This window comes from Mesoplodon mirus, assembly GCF_964341445.2.
Source record: "Mesoplodon mirus genome assembly, chromosome: 4".
Lineage (NCBI taxonomy): Eukaryota > Metazoa > Chordata > Mammalia > Artiodactyla > Ziphiidae > Mesoplodon > Mesoplodon mirus.
In genome coordinates, this window is record NC_138979.1 from 64,062,229 (window position 1) to 64,083,654 (window position 21,426).

Sequence of the window (21,426 nt, forward strand, 5' to 3'; positions counted from 1 at the left end):
TTAATAAAGGGGAAAATATGTGTGAAAAAAGTAATTTACAAATTGCTAATGAAGATTATCTACAAGTACATGAGAGATTATAAACTGCTTGAACATTCGAACTTAACAAAGAGTCAATTTTTTGGTAAAGAAAAAATGTGTTTGTTGTTTTTTTCTATTTATTTAGAAAAAAGTTTTTTTTTCTTAAAGAGAAAATAAAGCAAAGTACAGAAGGTTGAAGTCTAAATGGAAAAAGTCATTTTGTATCCAATAATTCTACAGTTTTTCAAAGGATACAGAAGAACTAACAACTCAATTTCAGTCTCAGATCTTCAATCATTGTCAATTCAGATAGTTATTTAAGAAGCACTGAAGGAGAAGTGCCTTGAAATACCTTTTTTTCCCTCAAAATTCCAATAGTTTTGTCACAGAATCAGGCATTTTCAAAACTTAAAAATGTTGGCTTCTGACGGGCCACACAGATTCTAGTGAATCTTCTATAATTCACTATTATGACATTATTCTAGTAAATATTCAGTATGTTAAAGAGCATACCTGATTCTAGTGAATTAACTACGGTTCTATAATGAGCAAATGACATTCAACAATTTGTCAGTACCAAACAAAACTGGGCATTAACACACACCAGTGTATGCCCTCCTTGGTGTGCCGGCAGGGACAGTGAACACAACAAATTTAAAACTGTCAGTCTGTCAGAAACTGTAAGATCACAGAGATGTCTAGGCCCATCCCTTCCTCTCCTCTAACTGAGGATGGGAGTCAAATCACAAAAAGAGAAGTTATTCAAGAATCCCCAAAACAGCTTTAGTGCAGGTTCAACCCTGACATCACTACTACCACCAGTCATCAGATTAAAAACAACATCACTTTTGTCTATGTGAACTCTAGGCAGATCACTGACTTTTTGAAGGAAGGGAAGTGGTGAGAGAGGGCAGGGAGCTGGTGTGAGTCTCTAACAGCTCATTTCCTTTCCCTTTAATATCTTGAGGAACTATCTCGGGAAGAAAAGAAACATGCTATATATATATATATGTTTTTTTTTTTTGCAGTATGCGGGCCTCTCACTGCTGTGGCCTCTCCCGTCGTGGAGCACAGTCTCCGGACGCACAGGCCCAGTGGCCACGGCTCACAGACCCAGCTGCTCCACGGCACGTGGGATCCTCCCGGACCGGGTCACGAACCCACGTCCCCTGCATCGGCAGGCAGACTCCCAACCACTGCGCCACCAGGGAAGCCCAACATGCTATATTTTTGCGAAGCTCTGCCAGCATCCTTTTTTTATTAGGGTAATAAATGACTTATTTAAAGAACAGAAGTGGATAAGTGGACAGGAAACATCAGGTAAGAAGAAATATTAACTTGATCCAACTTACAAGAGTTGTGCCGACGACGGAAACTTTTGGACTGACTCAAGGATTCCATGTGCCTGTCCACATAGCTCTTTGAGCACTGCTGCTGGGGAGAGACGGCAACATCTTGGCTCTTCACATCTGTCCTCTTAGGGATGTTCTGAGGGGCACTGCTGGAAGAGGCTGGCTTCTTGACCAACTTGCCCGTGCCATTCTGATTGATACCTACTTGGCACCCAACACCAGAGGGGCCTAATTCTGTCTGATGAAGGTCTCCAAAATGTTGGTTTTCTCCAGGACCTGGTATCTCCAGAATTTTTAATTCCGTTATGTCACCTGCCCTGAAATATACAAAAGAGTCCAAGTCTCAAAACTATAATAGTGATAACAGAGATGAAACTGGGATCAATAGCAACCAGCTACACATTTGCAGGGCTGCATTTCAATGAGTCATCAGAGGCAAAACCTAGAAAAGGTAGTAGGGCACTTAAAGACAAGGCTCAGCCACTGACATTCAACTGACACAGCACTGGCCTCTAAAAAGACCTATTGTTAAGGGGGAGTTGGGGAGGGGGAGGGATGGACTGGGAGTTTGGGGTTAGGAGATACAAACTATTAGAAGGTATGGACATGGTCCTACTGTAAAGCACAGGGAACTATATTCAGTGTCCCGGGATAGACCATAATGGAAAAGAATATAAAAGAGAATATATACATATGTATAACCGAGTCACTCTGCTGTACAGCAGAAATTAGAACAACATTGTAAATCAACTATACTTCAGTAAAAAATAAAGAGACCTATTGTTAATCACAAAACTATCATTAACATCTTAGATTTCTAGACTGCTTAATAGTTTTTTTTCATTTATTCACTCACCTGCTCATTCGATAGGTATACACAGAGTACTTACTATATGGTAAGCCCTGTACTAGGAGTGGGGTATATAGATATGAAAAGCATTACATGCCCACAAGGAACTCACAGTCTGGTCAGCAGAAAATTCAAGTAGGTAATCAAAAGTGTTAAATACTATGACAGAGGTGTGTACAGGGGACTAGAGCTCCCCAAAGCAAAACACATGTGAGTCTGGCAGAGATGGATGAAGCACTTAAGCGAAGTCTGGTGGGGGAAGGAAAATAAGAGCTGGCCAAGCAGAGTATGGTAGGGAGAGGGGCATCTTAGACCAAGGCTCAGAGATTGAGAAAATGTGGGCCATTTGAGGACCTGCAAATGTCACAGTGTTACTAAAGAGTAGAATGCTTATGGAGGGCCATTAGGAGCTAAGGCTGTGGAGGAAATTAGGGATCAGATCATAATCACACTGGATTTTCCTGATGGCTGTAAGAAAGGTGGAGAAACTAGACGCAGGGTCACCAGTCAGGAGATGAGGCAAGAAATAAGAGGGGATGAATAGGGCAAGTGACAATGCAAAGAGAGAGGGGAGGACAGAACCAAATAACATTTGGAATCCACAGAATTTGGTAACTAACTGAACATGAGGATCAAGAGAAAGAATTTATTATGACTCTTGAGCTTCTAACTTGGGTGAAAGGTGTCATTAGTCACTAATTAAGGGTACACCTTGGGAGGAAGAAATCTGCAGATAACATAATGAGCTCAGCTTTGAAAATCTTAAATTTAGGATATTCTGTGGGATATCCACCTGGAAATGACCAGTGGACAATTAAATTAAAGTGTATGGAACTCAGATAATGGGTCTAAATTAAAGATTTGGGATCTCACTAATGTGTAAGAAGGTACTCATGAGACTGTCTAGAGAGAATACAGACTCAGAAAAGAACCAAAGATAGAACTTTGACTAACCCCATCTTAAAAAGTGAGAAGAAAAGCAATCTGGTGGGGCAGGGGTGGGGAAGGTGTATAAAGGAATGGAGGAATACATGGCAAGAAAACCCAAAGGGTGACAAAGGAACTAAAAGAAGAGGCCATTCCAACAGTCAGGGCACATTTGAATAAGATTAGAGTTGAGATACTCCACCGAATTTGGCACTTGGCAAAAGCTACTTCAGCAAGATGGTAAAGTTGGAAAAAAGACAATGGTGGAGTAGGGAAGGCCTAGAGGGACTAGGCCACAAAGGGAATGAAAGCAGACTACAGTTGACCCTTGAACAACACAGTTTGAACTGTGCAGGTCCACTTACACATGGATTTTTTTTTTCCCACTAAACACATTCTATAGTACCACATGATCCATGGTTGGTTGAATCTGCAGAGACAGAACCATGCATACTGAGGGTCAAATGTAAAGTTATACACAGATTGTCGATGGTACAGGCGGTTGGTGCCCTAACCTCCTCATTTGTCAAGGGTCAACTGTATTTTGCTCTGAAAAGAATTGTGAGTACAAAGAGAAGGGAAATGACAGGGCAATACCTAGTGGCAAATGCAAGGTGTGGGGGGTGGGCAGGGGGGAGTGTTTTTACTATGGGGGAGGCCTGGGAATGTTAGAAAGCAGAGAAAAGAGACAGTATAAAGGTTGCAAGCGAGGACACAAAAGAAAAGGAGTAGGGCCTCAAAGGAGATAGAAAAGGATAGCACATAAAGCATACGCGCGATAAGGTTAGCCCTGAACACAAAGGATATTTCTTCCATGAAGACTTCAGAGGAGATAAGCAATAAGAATGGATACACCTACAGAAAAGGTTACATGTGGGTGTTGTTTAGGAAGTCAAGGAAGCTCTTGCCAGACAGTCTCTTTAAAAAAAAAAAAAAATATATATATATATATATATATATATATATATATATATATATATAAGAAAGGGAGGTTTCTGTCAAACTTGTGAAAAGAGGGATGTGGAGACATCTAAGGTTGAGATCTGTTAACAAACACTAAGAAAAATACATTCCTGTAGCTAAGAACTTCCGCTACTGGCTACAGTGTGCCTCTGGAGATAAATCATAATCTAAATCTACAAAGAGAGATAGTTACATGGTGGGGCGGGGAGATCAATAAAGACCTTAGATATAAGAAAGCACAAATAATACAAAACTGAGAAAGGAAATCTGAAACCAGAAAACAGAAATATTATTCTGAATTTGACACATTTAAATATAATATTGCATGTTTGACAGAGATAAGAAAAATGTTTCACAAACCCTGAATCATTAGCTGAACGCTAATTACAACACAAAGTCTCTGCTGAAACAGTAGAACTATAAGATCTAAGATTGCAAAATCTCACCCCTGATAAGACTCTACTCAAAAGTAGCCCTATGCAAGAGAATATTGGCAATGAGACCTAGGTCAGGCTCCACAGATCACCAGACTGGATTTGGAAGAATCAGGATACTCACCTGAAAGTGACTTCTGGCACAAGGCACTTCACTCCATTGTGGAAAGGCCGGGTGAGAGAAATGGTCTGGCTGACCTGATCCACTGCTGATACTCTTCCCTGATAGACACCCAAGCTATCTCCACAGTTGATGGACACAATACTGCCCAGCCAATCTGTAGCCATGTTTCAGATGTGAGACCACTGTGGAGAGAAGGAACAATGCAGTGTACCTTGAGAAACAGATAAATCTTTAATAAAATTCACCAAGCATTATATCAGGTCTGTACCAGGTGTTGCTTAATAATATATATTCTATCATATCCTTAATTGAGGTAATAAAGCATAAAAAATAAAGTTTTTTTAGTAGGAGTAAGCATACTAATGAATAAGCAATACCATTATATATATAGATCTTATAACTGCTTTAAACCACATGCACTGGATATTTACCTGGACATCAAATCACAAAAACTATCACCTGTTTATAACATTATATTTTAATATATCTGCCAGCAGAATATTTTCAAAGAGAATAAATAAGAAATAATATATAAAAAAATAATGTTGGTAACGTCACAGTAGCTCACATCAGACTAACCCCTAACCCTCTTGCTGATGACAATGAAAAATTGTGGACAAAGTTTTTTTTAAAAAAGCTGACTGAAGGCATTAAAGAACACTACACCTAACTACAGAATAACATTCTTTTCAAGTTCACCAACACATGCTGGGCCTTAAACTAGTATCAATTCATTTCAAAGGACTGAAATCAGACAGAGTATGCTCTTTGTCCATAACAGAATTAAATTTGAAGTTGATAATAAGATATTTCAAATATCCCAAAATATCTGGAAATTAAGCAAGACATTTCTAAATAGCCTATGGGTCAAAGAAGAAATCAAAAGGGCAGTTAGAAAATAGTTCAAATTCGGGACTTCCCTGGCAGTCCAGTGGTTAAGACTCCACACTTCCACTGCAGGGGGTGCGGGTTCAATCCCTGGTCGGGGAACTAAGATCCTGTACGCCATGCCACATGGCCAAAAAACAGAAAACAGTTCAAACTCAATGAAAATGAAAATAGAACATATCAACATTTATGGGATGCACTTAAAATAGTGTTTGAAGGGAAATTTATGTATTTATCTATTTCTAATATAAATGCTTATATTAGAAAAGATGAAAGGTTTAAAACCAATGATTGGGCTTCCCTGGTGGCGCAGTGGTTAAGAATCCGCCTGCCAATGAAGGGGACACGGGTTTGAGCCCTGGTCTGGGAAGATACCACATGCCGCAGAGCAACTGAGCCCATGCACCACAACTACTGAGCCTGCGCTCTAGAGCCCATTAGCCACAACTACTGAAGCCCGCGTGCCTAGAGCCCATACTCCGCAACAAGAGAAGCCACCGCAGTGAGAAGCCTGTGCACCACAATGAAGAGTAGCCCCCGCTTGCTGCAACTGAGAAAGCCCACGTGCAGCAACGAAGACCCAACGCGGCCAAAAAAAAAAAAGAAACAAAAGGGTTGCAACAGAAATGTCAGATAAAAAATTAAGGCCAGGGCTTCCCTGGTGGCGCAGTGGTTGAGGGTCTGCCCGTCCCCGATGCAGGGGACGCAGGTTCGTGCCCCAGTCTGGGAGTATCCCGCATGCCACGGAGCGGCTGGCCCCGTGAGCCATGGCCGTTGAGCCTGCGCGTCCGGAGCCTGTGCTCCGCGGCGGGAGAGGCCACAGCAGTGAGAGGCCTGCGTACCGCCAAAAAAAAAAAAAAAAAAAATTAAGGCCAAAACACAGAAAGAGATTTATTTAATTCATGTCCATACAGGGTACAACTCACTAATAATATATGTTACTATAATTCTCCATAGAAGTAATTTTACTATATCAAAATATAATATAGACTATAAAACTATAATATAGACTATAAAAAATAAAATATTCAAGAACAGGGACTTCCCTGGTGGTGGAGTGGTTAAGAATCCACCTGCCACTGCAGGGGACACGGGTTCAATCCCTGGGCTGGGAAGATCTCACATGACACGGGGGAAGATCCCACAGCTGGCGGAGCAACTAAGCCCGTGCACCACAACTACTGAGCCTGAGCTCTAGAGCCCGTGAGCCACAACTACTGAGCCCACGCGCCGCAACTACTGAAGGCTGTGAGCCCTAGAGCCCAGACGCTGCAACTACTGAGCCCACGTGCCACAACTACTGAAGCCGGCATGCCACAACTACTGAAGCCGGCATGCTACAACTACTGAGCTCACGCACCTAGATCCCATGCTCCGCAACAAGAGAAGCCACCACAACGAGAAGCTCACAGATTGCAACGAAGAGTAGCCCCCACTCGCCACAACTAGAGAAAGCCCATGCACAGCAAAGACCCAACGCAGCCAAAAAATTTAGAAAAAAAAATTCAAGAATAATTTTTTAAGTCAACAGAAGAGATTTAAGACAATCTTCTTTGATGACTCAAGCAGCAGAACATAAATATTTTTTAAAATAAAATAACATAGATACTGAGTTTAATAACTGTATCAGGCTTCGTATCCTCCAGTGAAAGAATACAATTATACCTTGCTTTTATTGTTAAAACAAACAAACAAACAAACGGTGATGGAATAAATGGATATCCATCCCTAGAAAATGAACACTGACCTAAATCTCATAATTTATATATACATTTACTCAAAATGGGTCATGGACTTAAATGTAAAATGTCAAACTATAAAACTTTTAGGAAAAGCATGAGAGAAGCCTTCAGGATCTAGGGTGAGGCAAAAAGTTCTCAGACTTGATCCATTAAAAGAGAAACTGATCAGATGGACTTCTTGAGAATTAAAAACTTTTGCTCTGCAAGAGGATCCTTGTTAGGAGGATAAAAAAGACAAGTTACAGACTGGCAGAAAATATTTGCAAACTGCATTGTCTGACAAGGACAAATGACTAGTATATAGAATATATAAAGAACTCTCGGGACTTCCCTGGCGGTCCAGTGGCTAAGACTCCATGTTCCCAATGCAAGGGGCCCAGTTTCGATCCCTAGTCAGGGAACTAGATCCCGAATGCCACAACTAAGAGTTCGCATGCCGCAACTAAAGATCCCGCATGCCACAACTAAAGATCCCACATGCCACAACTAAAAATCCTGCATGCTGCAACTAAAGATCCCACGTGCTGCAACTAAAGATCCCACGTGCCACAACTAAGACCCAGCACAGCCAAATAAATAAATAAATAAATATTTTTAAAAAAATTTTTAAAAAGAACTCTCAAAACTCAATGGTAGGGGACTCCCTGGTGGCACAGTGGTTGAGAGTCTACCTGCTGATGCAGGGGACACGGGTTCGTGCCCCGGTCCAGGAAGATTCCACATGCCGCGGAGCGGTTGGGCCCGTGAGCCATGGCCGTTGAGCCCACGTGTCCGGAGCCTGTGCTCCGCAACGGGAGAGGCCACAACAGTGAGAGGCCTGCGTACCGCAAAAAAAAAAAAAAAAAAAAACCTCAATGGTAAAAAAAAACCCCAAACAATCCAATCCATAATGGGCAAAAGACACAAAAAGACGTTTCAACAAAGAAGATATACGGATGGTAAATAAGTACATGAAAAGATATTCAACATCATTAACCATTAGGGAAATGCAAACTAAAACCACAATGAGATATCACTACATATCCACCAGAATGGCTAAAATGAAAAACAGTAACACCAAGTGCGAGCAAGGATGTGGAAAAACTGGTTTACTCATATACTCACACATTGCTGACAGGACTACTAAATGGTGCAGCCATTCTGGAAAACAATTTGGCAATTTATAAAAAATCTAAACATGCAACTCCTACATGACCCAGCAACTGCACGACTGGCCATTTATCTCAGAGAAAGGAAGACTTAAGTTCACATGAAAACCTGTACATGAATGTTCATATCAGGTTTACTCCTAATAGCCTCAAACTGGAACAGCCTAGATGACCTTCCATGTGTGAATAGTGAAACAAACTGTGGTATATTCATGCCAGGGAGAAAAAGTGAAAAAAAGCCAACCCCAAAAGATTACATTCTGTATGATTCCATTTGTGTAATATTCTTGAAAGGACAAACTATGGAGAAGAGATTAGTGGTTCCCAGGGGTGAGGGAAGTGTTGGGAGGCAGGAAGAAAACAGGGATGACTATAAATAAGCAACATGAGGGATCCTTGTAGTAATGGAAACATTCTATATTTGACCATATCAATGTCAATATCCTGGTAGTGATATTGTACTATAGTTTTACAAGACGTCACCAATGGGGAAAACCAGGTAGGGTATATGGAATCTCTATTATTTCTTACAAGTGCATATGAATCTACAGTTATCTCAAATAAAAAGGTTAATTTTTTTTAAAAATCAACGTCTTCTACCACATTAACAAAGTAAACGGGAAATCATGAATGGTCATGTCAATAAATGTAGAAAGATAATCTGATAAAATTCAACATCCATCCATGATATAAAAAAGGGGCAGTGGCATCTACAAAACAATTAAAGCTAACATCATACTAATGGTGAAACAATGAATTCTTTCCCCCGCAAGACTGGGACAAGGCAAGAATGTCCACTCTCGCCACTTCTGCTTCTTATTCAACACTATATTTAGGTCTTAGCCACTGAAATAAAAAAAGAAAAAGAAATAAAAAGCATAAATATTGGAAAGAAAGATGTAAAGTTATCTTTATTTGTAAGCTGTATTATTGACTGTGCATGTAGAAAACCCTAAGGAATGTACCCCCCAAAATCCTACTAGTATGACTTTAGCAAGACCACAGGATACATGCTCAATATAAAATAAACAATGGTATTTTATATAATAGCAACAAACAACTGAAAATGAAATTTTAAAATACTATTTATAATAGTATTAAAAAACAAAATACTTAGGAATAAATCTAATGAAAAATGGGCAGGACCTCTATGATAAAAACTGAAAGACTGCTGAGAAAAATTAAAAGAAGATCTAAATAAATGGAGAGATGTACCACATTCACAGACGCAAGAACTTAAAGTTGTCAATTCTCCCCAAATTGATCTGTGGATCAAATACAAATATTAATAAAAATCCCAGCTGGCCTTTTCGGAAAAACTGAAAAACTGGTCCTAAAATCTATATGGAAATGCAAAATACTTAGAGTAGCCAAAATAATCATATAAAAGAAAAACAGAGGTAGTTGCTTTACACTATCTTCTTTCAAGTTTTACTATAAAGCTATACAAAATCAGTGTGGTATTGGTGCGAGGATAGACAACTAGATCAACAGAACAGAGTCCAGAAATAGACCTACACACATATGGTCAACTGACTTCTGATCAAGGTACCAAGATAAATCAATGGAAAAATCAAAAAGTATTTTTCAATAAACGGTGCTAGAACAACTGGATATATATGAGAAAAAAATAACGTTCTAGTCCTATCCCACATAGATACAAAAAATTAATTTGAAATACACTATCTAAACATAAAAGCTAAAACTAAAGCTACTGGGAAAACAAAAAAAATAGAATATTTTAGTGCCCTTAGGGCAGAGAAAGATTTCTTAGCCAAAACACAAATAAGTACTAATCATAAAAGAAAAAATCTGATGAATTAGATTTCATCAAAATTTTAAAGTTTTGCTTATCAAAAGTCATCATTAAAGAATACAAATTGGGGCTTCCCTGGTGGCGCAGTGGTTGAGAGTCCGCCTGCCGATGCAGGGGACACAGGTTTGTTCCCCGGTCCGGGAAGATCCCACGTGCCGCGGAGCAGCTGGGCCCGTGAGCCATGGCTGCTGAGCCATGGCCGCTGGGCCAGCGCGTCCGGAGCCTGTGCTCCGCGACGGGAAAGGCCACAACAGTGAGAGGTCCGCGTACCGAAAAAAAAAAAAAAAAAAAAGAATACAAATTGGAAGAGGTATAAAAAAGATGCAGGAGACCAGCTGGGAGGCAACTAGAGCAGCCCATTTAAGAGATGGTGGTAAGCTGGCATAGGCAGAAGCAATGAAGATGGAAAGAAGATGACAGGTTCAAAACCTATATAGGTGATGGTTTAAATTCGGTGATGATTTAATATAGTAGGTAACAGAAAGGGGGGGAAAATCACCATTAAGGAAACAAAAGGTGAATGGAACACACATAATCCCACAGCCTTTATACACATACCATCATATTGTGTAACAGCAGCAGCAGCTAGCATTTATTGCACACTTACTATGTCTCAGGAACGAGCTAAAACTTTAGAGGCATTCTTTCCTTCAATCATCATGACAACCCTATGAGGTAGCTACTTTACTATCCCATTTTACAGATGGGGAATTTACAACAGAGAGATTATAATGGATATTTTACATACTTGTAACCAGAGCATAAAGGCAGCTTCTTAGTACAATGGCATATTTTCCATGCTGTACATATTCCACTGCACTGACATATCACAGTTTTTTTCTCAATGGGCATTTAGATAATTCCATTTTTCACAATTATATAGTTAGTGCAGCAATGATCAATTTCATTCAGTGCTTGTCTTAAATAATTTTCTCAGGATAGAGCCTCAGTCAGTCAAAAGGTAAAGCCACCTAGCTTTCATTACAATACTCCAGAGCAGAAAACTCTTTTTTTCAAACCAAATTATTTTCCATTTTTTTCCAAACCAAATCATTCTCTGGATGGGTTAAGACAGTCATAAATTTAAAACAAAGGTACTGTAATAAAATATTTAGGAAGGTATTCCATATAATCTAGCCCCATCTCAAAATCATTCTAGTGAAGGCTACCTCCCAGGCAGCCAAGCATTTCAAGAAAACTCTCAAATTTATGATGGCAAAAAGATGTTTCTGCCCTCTTCTATTACAATCACCCCAAAACAAGAAAAGAAAAAAAGAAAAGGTAAGTCACAGTCAAGGAGAAAATATTCACAATAGATATATCTGATAAAGGACTTGTATCCAGAATATATAAGGAATGCTTACAAATCAGGAATAAAAAGGAAACACCACATTTTTTTAAAAGCAGGCAAAAGAAGTTACATGAATAGCTAATAAACATATGAAAAGCTGTTCAATTATCATTAATTATCAGAGAAATGTAAATTAAAATACAATGAGGGACTTCCCTGGTCCAGTGGTTAAGATTCCATGTTCCCAATGCAGGGGGCCTGGGTTCGATCCCTGGTCAGGAAACTAGATCTCCCGCACACCGCAACTAAAGATTCCATAAGCCACAACTAAAGATCCCGCACGTGGCAATGAAGATCCCACGTGCCACAACTAAGACCTGGTGCAGCCAAATAAATAAGTATTAAAAAAACACACACACACACACACGAGGCAACCTAAACGTCCATGATGGACGAATGGATAAACAAAACACACTATATACGTAAAAAGGAATATCATTCAGTCTTAAAAAAGTTAGTTCTGATATATGTTACAACACAGATAAACCTTGAAGACATCATACTAAGTGAAATAAGACACAAAACGACAAATCTTGTATGATTCCACTTATATGAAGAATTTAGAATAGCCAAACTCACAGAGACAGAAAGTAGAACAGTGTTTGCCAGGGGTTGGGGGAGCAGAAAATGGGGTGTTACTATTTAATGGGAACAGAGTTTCAGTTAGGTATGATGAAAAAGTTCTAGAGACAGATGATGGTGATGGTTGCATAACAATGTGAGTGCACTCAATGTCACTGAACTGTACACTTAAAAATGGTTAAAATAATAAATTTTATGTATACTTCACCACAATAAAAAAAATACTAAATTTGGAAAAAAACAACAGAGGATACTACACCCACTAGTATGGATCAAAATTGAAAGCACCAAATGTGTATGACAATGTGAAGCAACTGGAACTCTCTTAACTGTTGATCATGTAAAATGATACAAGCACTTTGGAAAAGAGTTTGGCAGTTTTTTACAATATTAAACACACACCTATGACCCAAAACTTCATTCCTAGGATTTACGCAGGAGAAATAAAAACATATATTCACAAAAAGACTTGTACACACATGTACAAAGTACATTATCACAATATCCAAAAACTGGAAACAAGGAGAAGAGAGGAAACAAATTATGGTGTAATTATACAACAGAACACTACTGGACAATAAAAAGGAACAAACTACTTATGCTACAATGTAGTTGATTCTCAAAAACTGAAAGAAATCATACAGATACATTTATATGAGTCTATTTATAAGAATTTCTACAAGAGGCACTACTTTACAGTGAGAAAAATCAGAAGTGTTTGCCTATAGGGTGGAAAACTGACTAGAAGGAGGCACAGAGGCCTCTTTCTGTGCCTCTTGAAATGAAAATGTTCTGTTTTTACTGATGCAGTAGTTACAAGGATGTACACATCTATCAAAACTCACTGAATTGGGCATTTAACGTCTGTGCATTTTTATTGTATATAAACCATATCTCAATAAAAAAGGAGGAAAAGTATATGTAGCCAACACAACCACTATATAATGCCACAGAATATTTAGCCATTCCTCCAATAAGATTAACTTCCTAGCAAGGTTTTCCATAAACATAAAGATGAAAACTCAAAACAAAAAGAACTGAAAACAGTTCCTACAAAGATGTCTGTCAGGCATCTCATAAATGCCCAAAATCAATTCTTGATTTCTTTAGCCCCACACTCAACATCCCCCAATTTGTTCCTTCCCAAGCTTTTCCCATCTCAATAAATGGCACCAATATCCACTACGCTGCTTAGGCAAAAAAAGAAAAAAAAAGAGTCAGGAGTCATCCTTGATTCCTTTCCTGTCCTTCATCCCATACTTTCAATTCATCAACAAATTCTATTGTCACCACCTCAGAGATAGGTCTATTTCTCTCCATCTCCACTACCACCTTCCTAGTCCAAGTCACCATCATCTCATAATTACAGGATACCTCTAACTGGTATCTCTGCTTCCACTTCTGCCCCTCCAATTCTTTCTCTACAAAGCAGCCAGAGCAAATTTTAAAATGTAAATCACTTGTCATGATTCTGCTTAATAACTTCCTTTCCATGGACTGTAGGCCCTACATGATCTATTTCTGCTAACCTCTAGAGACAGCTTCATCTCTCACCACTCCCTTCCCCCTGATCTCCAGACACACTAACCTTCTTACTCTTCCTCAAACATATCAAGTTTGTTCCCTCCAAAACTTTGCACCAGGTATTCTCAGAACACTCTTGCCCCAGCTCTATGAATGGCTAGTTCTATCTTTTCTTTCTGGTATCTGCTAAAATGTCACCACCCCAAAGAGGCCTTCTGGCTATCCAGTTTAATGCAGCTACTCCCCATCACTCTCCAACACTTTCTGTTATGATTTCAAAATGACTCACCATATGAATTATCTTATTTGTTTATGTTGCATGTGTTACCCCACTATAATGTAAGCTCCATCAGGGCACAGGACCTTGTCTGTTTTGTTCTGCCTAGAATGGAAGAGGAACTCAATAAATATTAATCCAATCAATGAATGAATTAGATATAATAAATCTGACAGAAGTTGATCACTCAAAATCTAGAGTATCTAAATATTTATATCTAAATGCCTTGGCTCTCCTTGGAAAAGGTTCTAAATATACAATATCCCTAAGCATATTCTATGCAAAATCCTATGTAAGATATGAAATCTAACACTGCCCTACACACAGAAGGAAGTCAGCAAACAGCAGATGAGTATATAAACATAACATACAATACTAAGTATAAAATGAAACACTGGCTTAGTGTTTCCCATGAAAAATAGAAAAGAAATAGAATAGCGTTTTAAACAGTTTTCAATTTTTTTTTTTTTTCGGTATGCGGGCCTCTCACTGTTGTGGCCTCTCCCGTTGCGGAGCACAGGCTCCGGACGCACAGGCTCAGCAGCCGTGGCTCACGGGCCCAGCTGCTCCATGGCATGTGGGATCTTCCAGGACCGGGGCACGAACCCGTGTCCCCTGCATCGGCAGGCAGACTCTCAACCACTGCGCCACCAGGGAAGCCCTCAAATATTAATTTCAGAAATATACCTATATAAAATAGAGTCTAAAAACGGAAAAATAGCTATATATATATATATATATATATATATATATATATATATGTATGTATTTAAAGGAGCAAAAAAGGCACTCCTGTAGTTAAAAAAAAAAGTATGTCTCATTAGAAACACAAAAACCTAAAGACAAATTCAGGTAGTTCTCTAGTATTTAACTGAGCAAGTATCACAAAACTGTGCCGACAGAACAGAAAATAAAAGAAACAATGCATTAGCAGGCTCATCCATAAATTTTTTTTACATTTTATTATAGAAAATTTCAAACATATCCAAACATAGACAGAACAGCATAATGAACCCCACATACCCATCACTGAGTTGCAACAGTTATCAATATATCTCAAAGAATTTAAGAGATCAGGTGAACTTCCAATGCAACACAACTTCCACAACACTGATGATGGTAAAAGGCACATAAAACACGTTTTATGCTTATTTTCCCTTTCCTGATTGGCCTTTGTCTACTTAATGTCACAAAAGTATGGAGTTCCTTTCTTATCATTTTATACTCCATCATAACCCTACTCTGATGCTTATTTTATTTTTGCCTTTTTCTTTTTTTTGGCCGCAGCTCACCGCATGCCAGATCTTAGTTCCCCCACCAGGGGTCAAACCCGTGCCCCCTGCAGTGGAAGTGCAGATTCTTAACCACTGGACCGCCAGGGAAGTCCCTGATGCTTATTTTAGATAGATGCAGAATGAAGAGCTGTAATAAGAATTTTAGAAATACCAGAAATTAATCAGATGTGAAAAAACTTTTTACTTCTTCATTCAACATATATCCTTAAGACACTGATGTTAAACATTCAAGTTTATATTATGTTAATAATAACTAAATAGAATTTTAATAGTTTTAAAGAAAATTCCTTTATTAATTGAAAACAGTAAATCTAAAACAAGTGGAGGGGCTTCCCTGGTGGCGCAGTGGTTGGGAATCCGCCTGCCAACACAGTGAACACAGGTTTGAGCCCTGGTCTGGGAAGATCCCACGTGCCATGGAGCTACTAGGCCCGTGTGCCACAACTACTGAGCCTGTGCTCTGGAGCCCACAAGCCACAACTACTGAGCCCGCGTGCCTAGAGCCCATGCTCCGCAATGGGAGAGGCCACTGCAATGAGAAGCTCGCACACTGCAGCAAAGAGTGGCCCCCGCTTGCCACAGCTAGAGAAGGCCCGCATTCAGCAGTGAAGACCCAACACAGCCAAAAATTAATTGAATAAATAAACAAACAAATAAATAAAACAAGTGGAATGCCAACATCTGGGTTTCTAATCAGATGAACACACTAAGCGAGGAGGCTTCATCAATTACAGGGCTAACACCTTCATGTCAAAAGAAGAGCTACCACTGAAGATGATCTAGGAGCTACAAACAGACCAATCTTTTTCTTTTTTTGGACACACTGCGTGGCTTGCAGATTTTTAGTTCCTGGACCAGTGATCGAATCCTCGCCCTCAGCAGTTAAAGTGCAAAGTCCTAAACACTGGACCACCAGGGAATTCCCAAGCAGACCAATCTTTGTCTTTTATCTTCTACTTTTCTCTCATGGTATTACATAGATAGTAAGTCTACATAGTTTAAGTTTACAGCTCAATGAATTTTTACATATTAATTTACCCAAATAACCACCACTCAATCAAGACACAATATTTTGAATACTCCAGAAGGTTCCACTGTGTTCCCACAAAGGCAGTCATTATTCTGATAACTACCACAAAAGATTCACTTAGCCTGTTTTTGAACTTCATACAAATGGAATCATAAAGGTTCTCTTTTAAAGTGTCTGGATTCTTTTGCTCAATATTACATCTGTGAGATTCATCACTATGTAGTATTCTATGATATAACTATGCCTCAGTGTATTTATCCATTCTACTGCTGATAGACAGTTGGATTATTTCCAGTTTGGGGGCTATTATGAATAAAAAATTAAACATTTTTGTATATGTCTTTGTGGTGGACAAATGTACCCATTTATGCTGGGCATACCACACATAGTAGTAGATATGGGATGATTTTGCTCAAATGCTATCAGGATTTCCAGACTACCGAATGTCACACTATGAGACTTTACTGAATCATTTCTCTTGTAAGAAGCCTTTAGATAACAAAGTCAGGTAGACCTAAATGGTCTTCCACCCATTATGCAACTGAGGTAGTTGCCAAAATGATTCAAAGACAACTTGCCAATAACAGACCTACAAACTTCCATCTCATCTGCCACATCATACAGAACTCACAGCATTCAGATCCAAGAAGCAATCCCTTGGTCTGCTAAGGACAATTAAATCAACAGTTATAGATGAGTGGTTAGTTATGGATTTCTGAAAAACTAGGTATTTTTCCACACATCTATGCAGAAAGGTGTTTGTAGAATCAAAAGCTTGGGAATGGCAGAGATCTTAAAAGAAAACATCTAGTACAACCCTAGTACTAGGTCCCTATCTTCCACAAAAGGCAACATAGTGAAAAGGGCATGGACTTCTGAAGTCAGACATTACAGGCCAGAATTACGAGCAAATTATCCTAATCTGAGTCTCAATCGTCTCAACTATAAAATGGGAATTACAGTTGACCCTTGAACAACATGGGCTTGAATGGCACAGGTCTACTTAAACATCAATTTTCTTTACTAAATACTGCAGTACTACATGATGGGCGGTTGGTTGAATCTGAGATGCAGAACCACAGATACAGAAGAACCAGGTATATGGAGGGCCAACTACAGACTATACTCGAATTTTCAACTTTGCAGAGGGTTGGTGGCCCAACAGTTCAAGAGTCAACTGTATGCCAATTATACCACCACCTCACAGAACCATTGTGAAGATTAAATGAGATAATCTATACAGTTTCTACAATACAGCAAATTTTATTTCAAATGTCTCTTTTTTTGGGGGGGGGTGCAGCTTGCAGGATCTTAGTTCCCTGACCAGGGATCAAACCTGTGCCCCCTGCAGTGGAAGCACAGAGTCTTAACAACTGGACCACCAGAGAAGTCCCTCAGATATCTCCTTTTCACAGAAAGAATACTGGCCAGATCGGGGATTAGAGTTATGGTCCTAGAAAATCATACTGTGAGGGCCCCTCCCATCACACCTGAACAAAACTACGAATTGGAATACACATATCCGTAGGGGTACTCAAAGATATGCAAGCGAGGGAATCAATTTCCACCTTACTCTTTCATAAACCTGATCTGCCTAGATAACTGGATTATCAAATAAGGTTTTCAAGCATAAAATTTATTATTTTAAAACAGGGGTCAGAAAAAAAAAATACAGGGGTCAGAAAGCTACGGTCCATGTACGAAATCTGGCCCACTACCAATAAAGTTGTATTGGAACACAACCACGCACAGCTGTTTGCTTATTGTCTGTGGCTGTTTTTGCACTACAATGGGAGAACTGAGTAGTACTGACAGAGACTACATGGTCCACAATGCCTACCACCAGGTCCTCTGCAGAAAAAGTTTGCTGACTCCTGTTTTAGGATAAAATTCTGTGGTTAAAGTACAATGGATACAAGTTCAAAAAGGAAAAGGAAAAATATGAAATGGACAAATTTCCAGAAGGATACAATTACCAAAACTGACTCAAAAAGTAATAGAAAATCCGGATAGACCTATACCAAGTACAGACACTGATTTAGTAATTTCAAATCTTCCTACAAAGAAAAGGCCAGGCCCATAGGACTTCACTGGTAAACTCTATAATATAAACACATAGAAAGAAATAATTAACAATTCTACATAAACTCTTTCAGAAAACAGAAGAAGAGGAACACTGCCCAACTCACTTTATAAGGGTAATTTTACTCTAATACTAAGGCCAGCCAAAGATACCATAAGAAAAGGAAACCTCAGACCAATATCCCTCATGAACATAGAGATGTTCACAAAAATTCTTAATATTAGCAAATTGAATTCAGCAACATATAAAAAAGTATTATACACCACGACTCAATGGGATTCATTCCAGGAACACAAGATTGGCTTAACATCTGAAAATCAAGTAATGTAATACACCATTTATACATATCCATATCCTAGAGGGCTTTTTTAATATAAAAAAAGGTTATCTGAGGACTTCCCTGGTGGTCCAGTGGTTAAGACTCCACGCTCCCAATGCAGGGGGCTCAGGTTCAATCCCTAGTCAGGGAACTAGATCCCGCATGCCACAACTAAAGATCATGCATGCCTCAATGAAGATCCTGCGTGCCGCAACTAAGACCCAGCGCAGCCAAATAAATAAATATTAAAAAAAATATATATCTGTATTTTTAAAAACATCAAATTGCTATTACATTTAGAAACTTTGTATTTATTTTTTTATTATTTTTATTTATTTATTTATTTTGTTGCGGTACGCGGGCCTCTCACTGATGCGGCCTCTCCCACCGCGGAGCACAAGCTCCGGACGCGCAGGCTCAGCGGCCACGGCTCAAGGGCTCAGCCGCTCCGCGGCATGTGGGATCCTCCCGGACCGGGGCACGAACCCGCATCCCCTGCATCGGCAGGCGGACTCCCAACCACTGCGCCACAAGCCCAAAACTTTGTATTTATTTTTAAAAAGTCAATATTTACAGTGGCGCAGTGGTTAAGAATCTGCCTGCCAATACAGCAGACATGGGTTCGATCCCTGGTCCGGGAAGATCCCACGTGCCGCAGAGCACTAAGCCTGGGCGCCACAACTACTGAGCCTGCACTCCAGAGCCCGCAGCCACAACTACTGGGCCCATGTGTCATAACTACTGAAGCCCGCGTGCCTAGAGCCCATGCTCCACAACAAGAGAAGCCACCACAATGAGAAGCCCACACACCACAATGAAGAGCAGCCCCCACTCGCCACAACTAGAGAAAGCCCGCGCACAGCAACAAAGACCCAATGCAGCCATAAATAAATAAATTTAAAAAAGAAAAAAAAGAAATTACATCCTAAACTATTTAAAATTAAATATTTAAACTACTTAAATTTCTGATGACCCTTCCATTTCATTAGACTGCACTGGGCAAATCTTGAGATTACCCAGATGATACTTCCTCTCTTCACTTCATAAAGTCAACAAATTGATAAGCACACTCTCTAGATAAGCCTTCAAATACACACTATGTATAAAGAAAGTGACAGAGCCTCAACACTGATCACCAAAATCCCAGCTGTAAGTTGTGCCCACAAATCAAATCCCTACAGACATAGATGCTCAAAGTCATGACGTCATCTAATTTTACCACTATATGGCAAATCCCCCCCATCTCACCCACCAGGTCATCGGAAAAGACTCAAACACCTTGCCAAAATTCGGACACATTATCACTATGGATACTGCACTCCTTTGAGATACTGATATGGGTGTCCTGTCCTGTTGTTCTGGTGAAGAACTCTAGTAACCCTGCTCCTCTGGTTGATAAGAAGAGAAAAATGACATATTTTCCACCTTGCATTACTTACAGAATCTCAGGAATCTCAAGAATCTTAATTAAACATATTCTAGTCCAATGTTTTTCAAACTACAGGTCTTTAGCAGTCAGACCCATTACAGGTCAGAGTCAATTTAGTGAGTTGCAATCAACTTTTTTTTTCTTTTAATGAAATAGAAAATGTCAGAGGGCATCATATATAGAAAGGGTAAACTTTTGTTTCCTGTGTGTGTACACACTCTGTGCATGCAGGGGTCACACACGGTCAGCATGTAAAATACATTAACTGTGGGTCACAGGTCAAAAAGTTTGCGAGACACTCTGCTAGTCCCACAGCCCTGACCCCTCAAGAAAGCCCCACCAAAAAATTCTTAGCAATCAAAAAGTTATGTTATGGGGGGGATGAACTGGGAGATTGGGATTGACATACATACACTAATATGTATAAAACAGATAACTAATAAGAACCTGGTGTATAAAAAAATAAAATAAAATTCAGAAATTCAAAAAGAAAATTTTTTGTTATGTTATTTGTAACCATCTCCGTTTCATACAGAGAAACCAAAAAATAGGAATTCTGTGTTCAGTACCCTTTATCTGCCGTTCATTAAAAAAAGCCTAGGGTTTCCCTGGTGGTGCAGTGGTTGAGAGTCCGCCTGCCGATGCTGGGGACACGGGTTCGTGCCCCGGTCTGGGAAGATCCCACATGCCGCGGAGCGGCTGGGCCCGTGAGCCATGGTCGCTGAGCCTGCGCTCCACAACGGGAGAGGCCATGACAGTGAGAGGCCCGCGTACCGCAAAAAAAAAAAAAAAAAAAAAAAAAAAAGCCTAGAATCCATCTGAGGTTTCCAGTTGAAACAGTGACCTGCTCAGGGACAGTCACTTACGTTTTGATGGGATTGAGACAGACCGCAGACTGAAATCAGTTTAGCCTGTGGCTAGGAAAGAGAACAAAAACCATTCTGGGTCTCGAGTTCCTCACCTGTAACCACAGGAGAGGACTGTTAGGACTCCTAGCTCCGGAATTGGGAGGTTTACTGACAACCAACTGGCCAAGCAGGTGAAGACTATGCCTCCCACACACCAAAACACTTGAACTTGAACCATTCAACAAGTCAATTACTGATCAAGTCAATTAATATCGTACAAAGACTACTGATAATAAGAAGCTAAGACTTACACGAACTGCAGTAAACAATCAAGGGGAAGTCCCCAGGATTCAGCAGAAGCTGCACCCTAGCAGGTATCATTATTTCTCATTCACCCTTCCCTCTCAGAGTCCAGTTCACCTC

General features: G+C 39.7%; 1 protein-coding gene across 3 annotated transcripts in view; it reads right to left on the reverse strand.

The window, feature by feature from the left end:
• Window positions 1-21,426, reverse strand: part of EDC3 (enhancer of mRNA decapping 3) — a 53,203-nt gene that overhangs the window by 31,216 nt on the left and 561 nt on the right. Inside the window, exons 2-5 of one of the 3 annotated variants that reach the window (XM_082616875.1) lie at window positions 21,022-21,116; window positions 14,012-14,104; window positions 4,672-4,853; window positions 1,374-1,690 (exon numbers count right to left, since the gene is read on the reverse strand). In XM_082616875.1, the coding sequence (XP_082473001.1) occupies window positions 1,374-1,690; window positions 4,672-4,835 (481 nt within the window). In that variant the 5' untranslated portion in view covers window positions 4,836-4,853; window positions 14,012-14,104; window positions 21,022-21,116. The remainder of the gene's footprint in view (window positions 1-1,373; window positions 1,691-4,671; window positions 4,854-14,011; window positions 14,105-21,021; window positions 21,117-21,426) is intronic. The other 2 variants (XM_082616874.1, XM_082616873.1) reach the window with 2 other exon arrangements.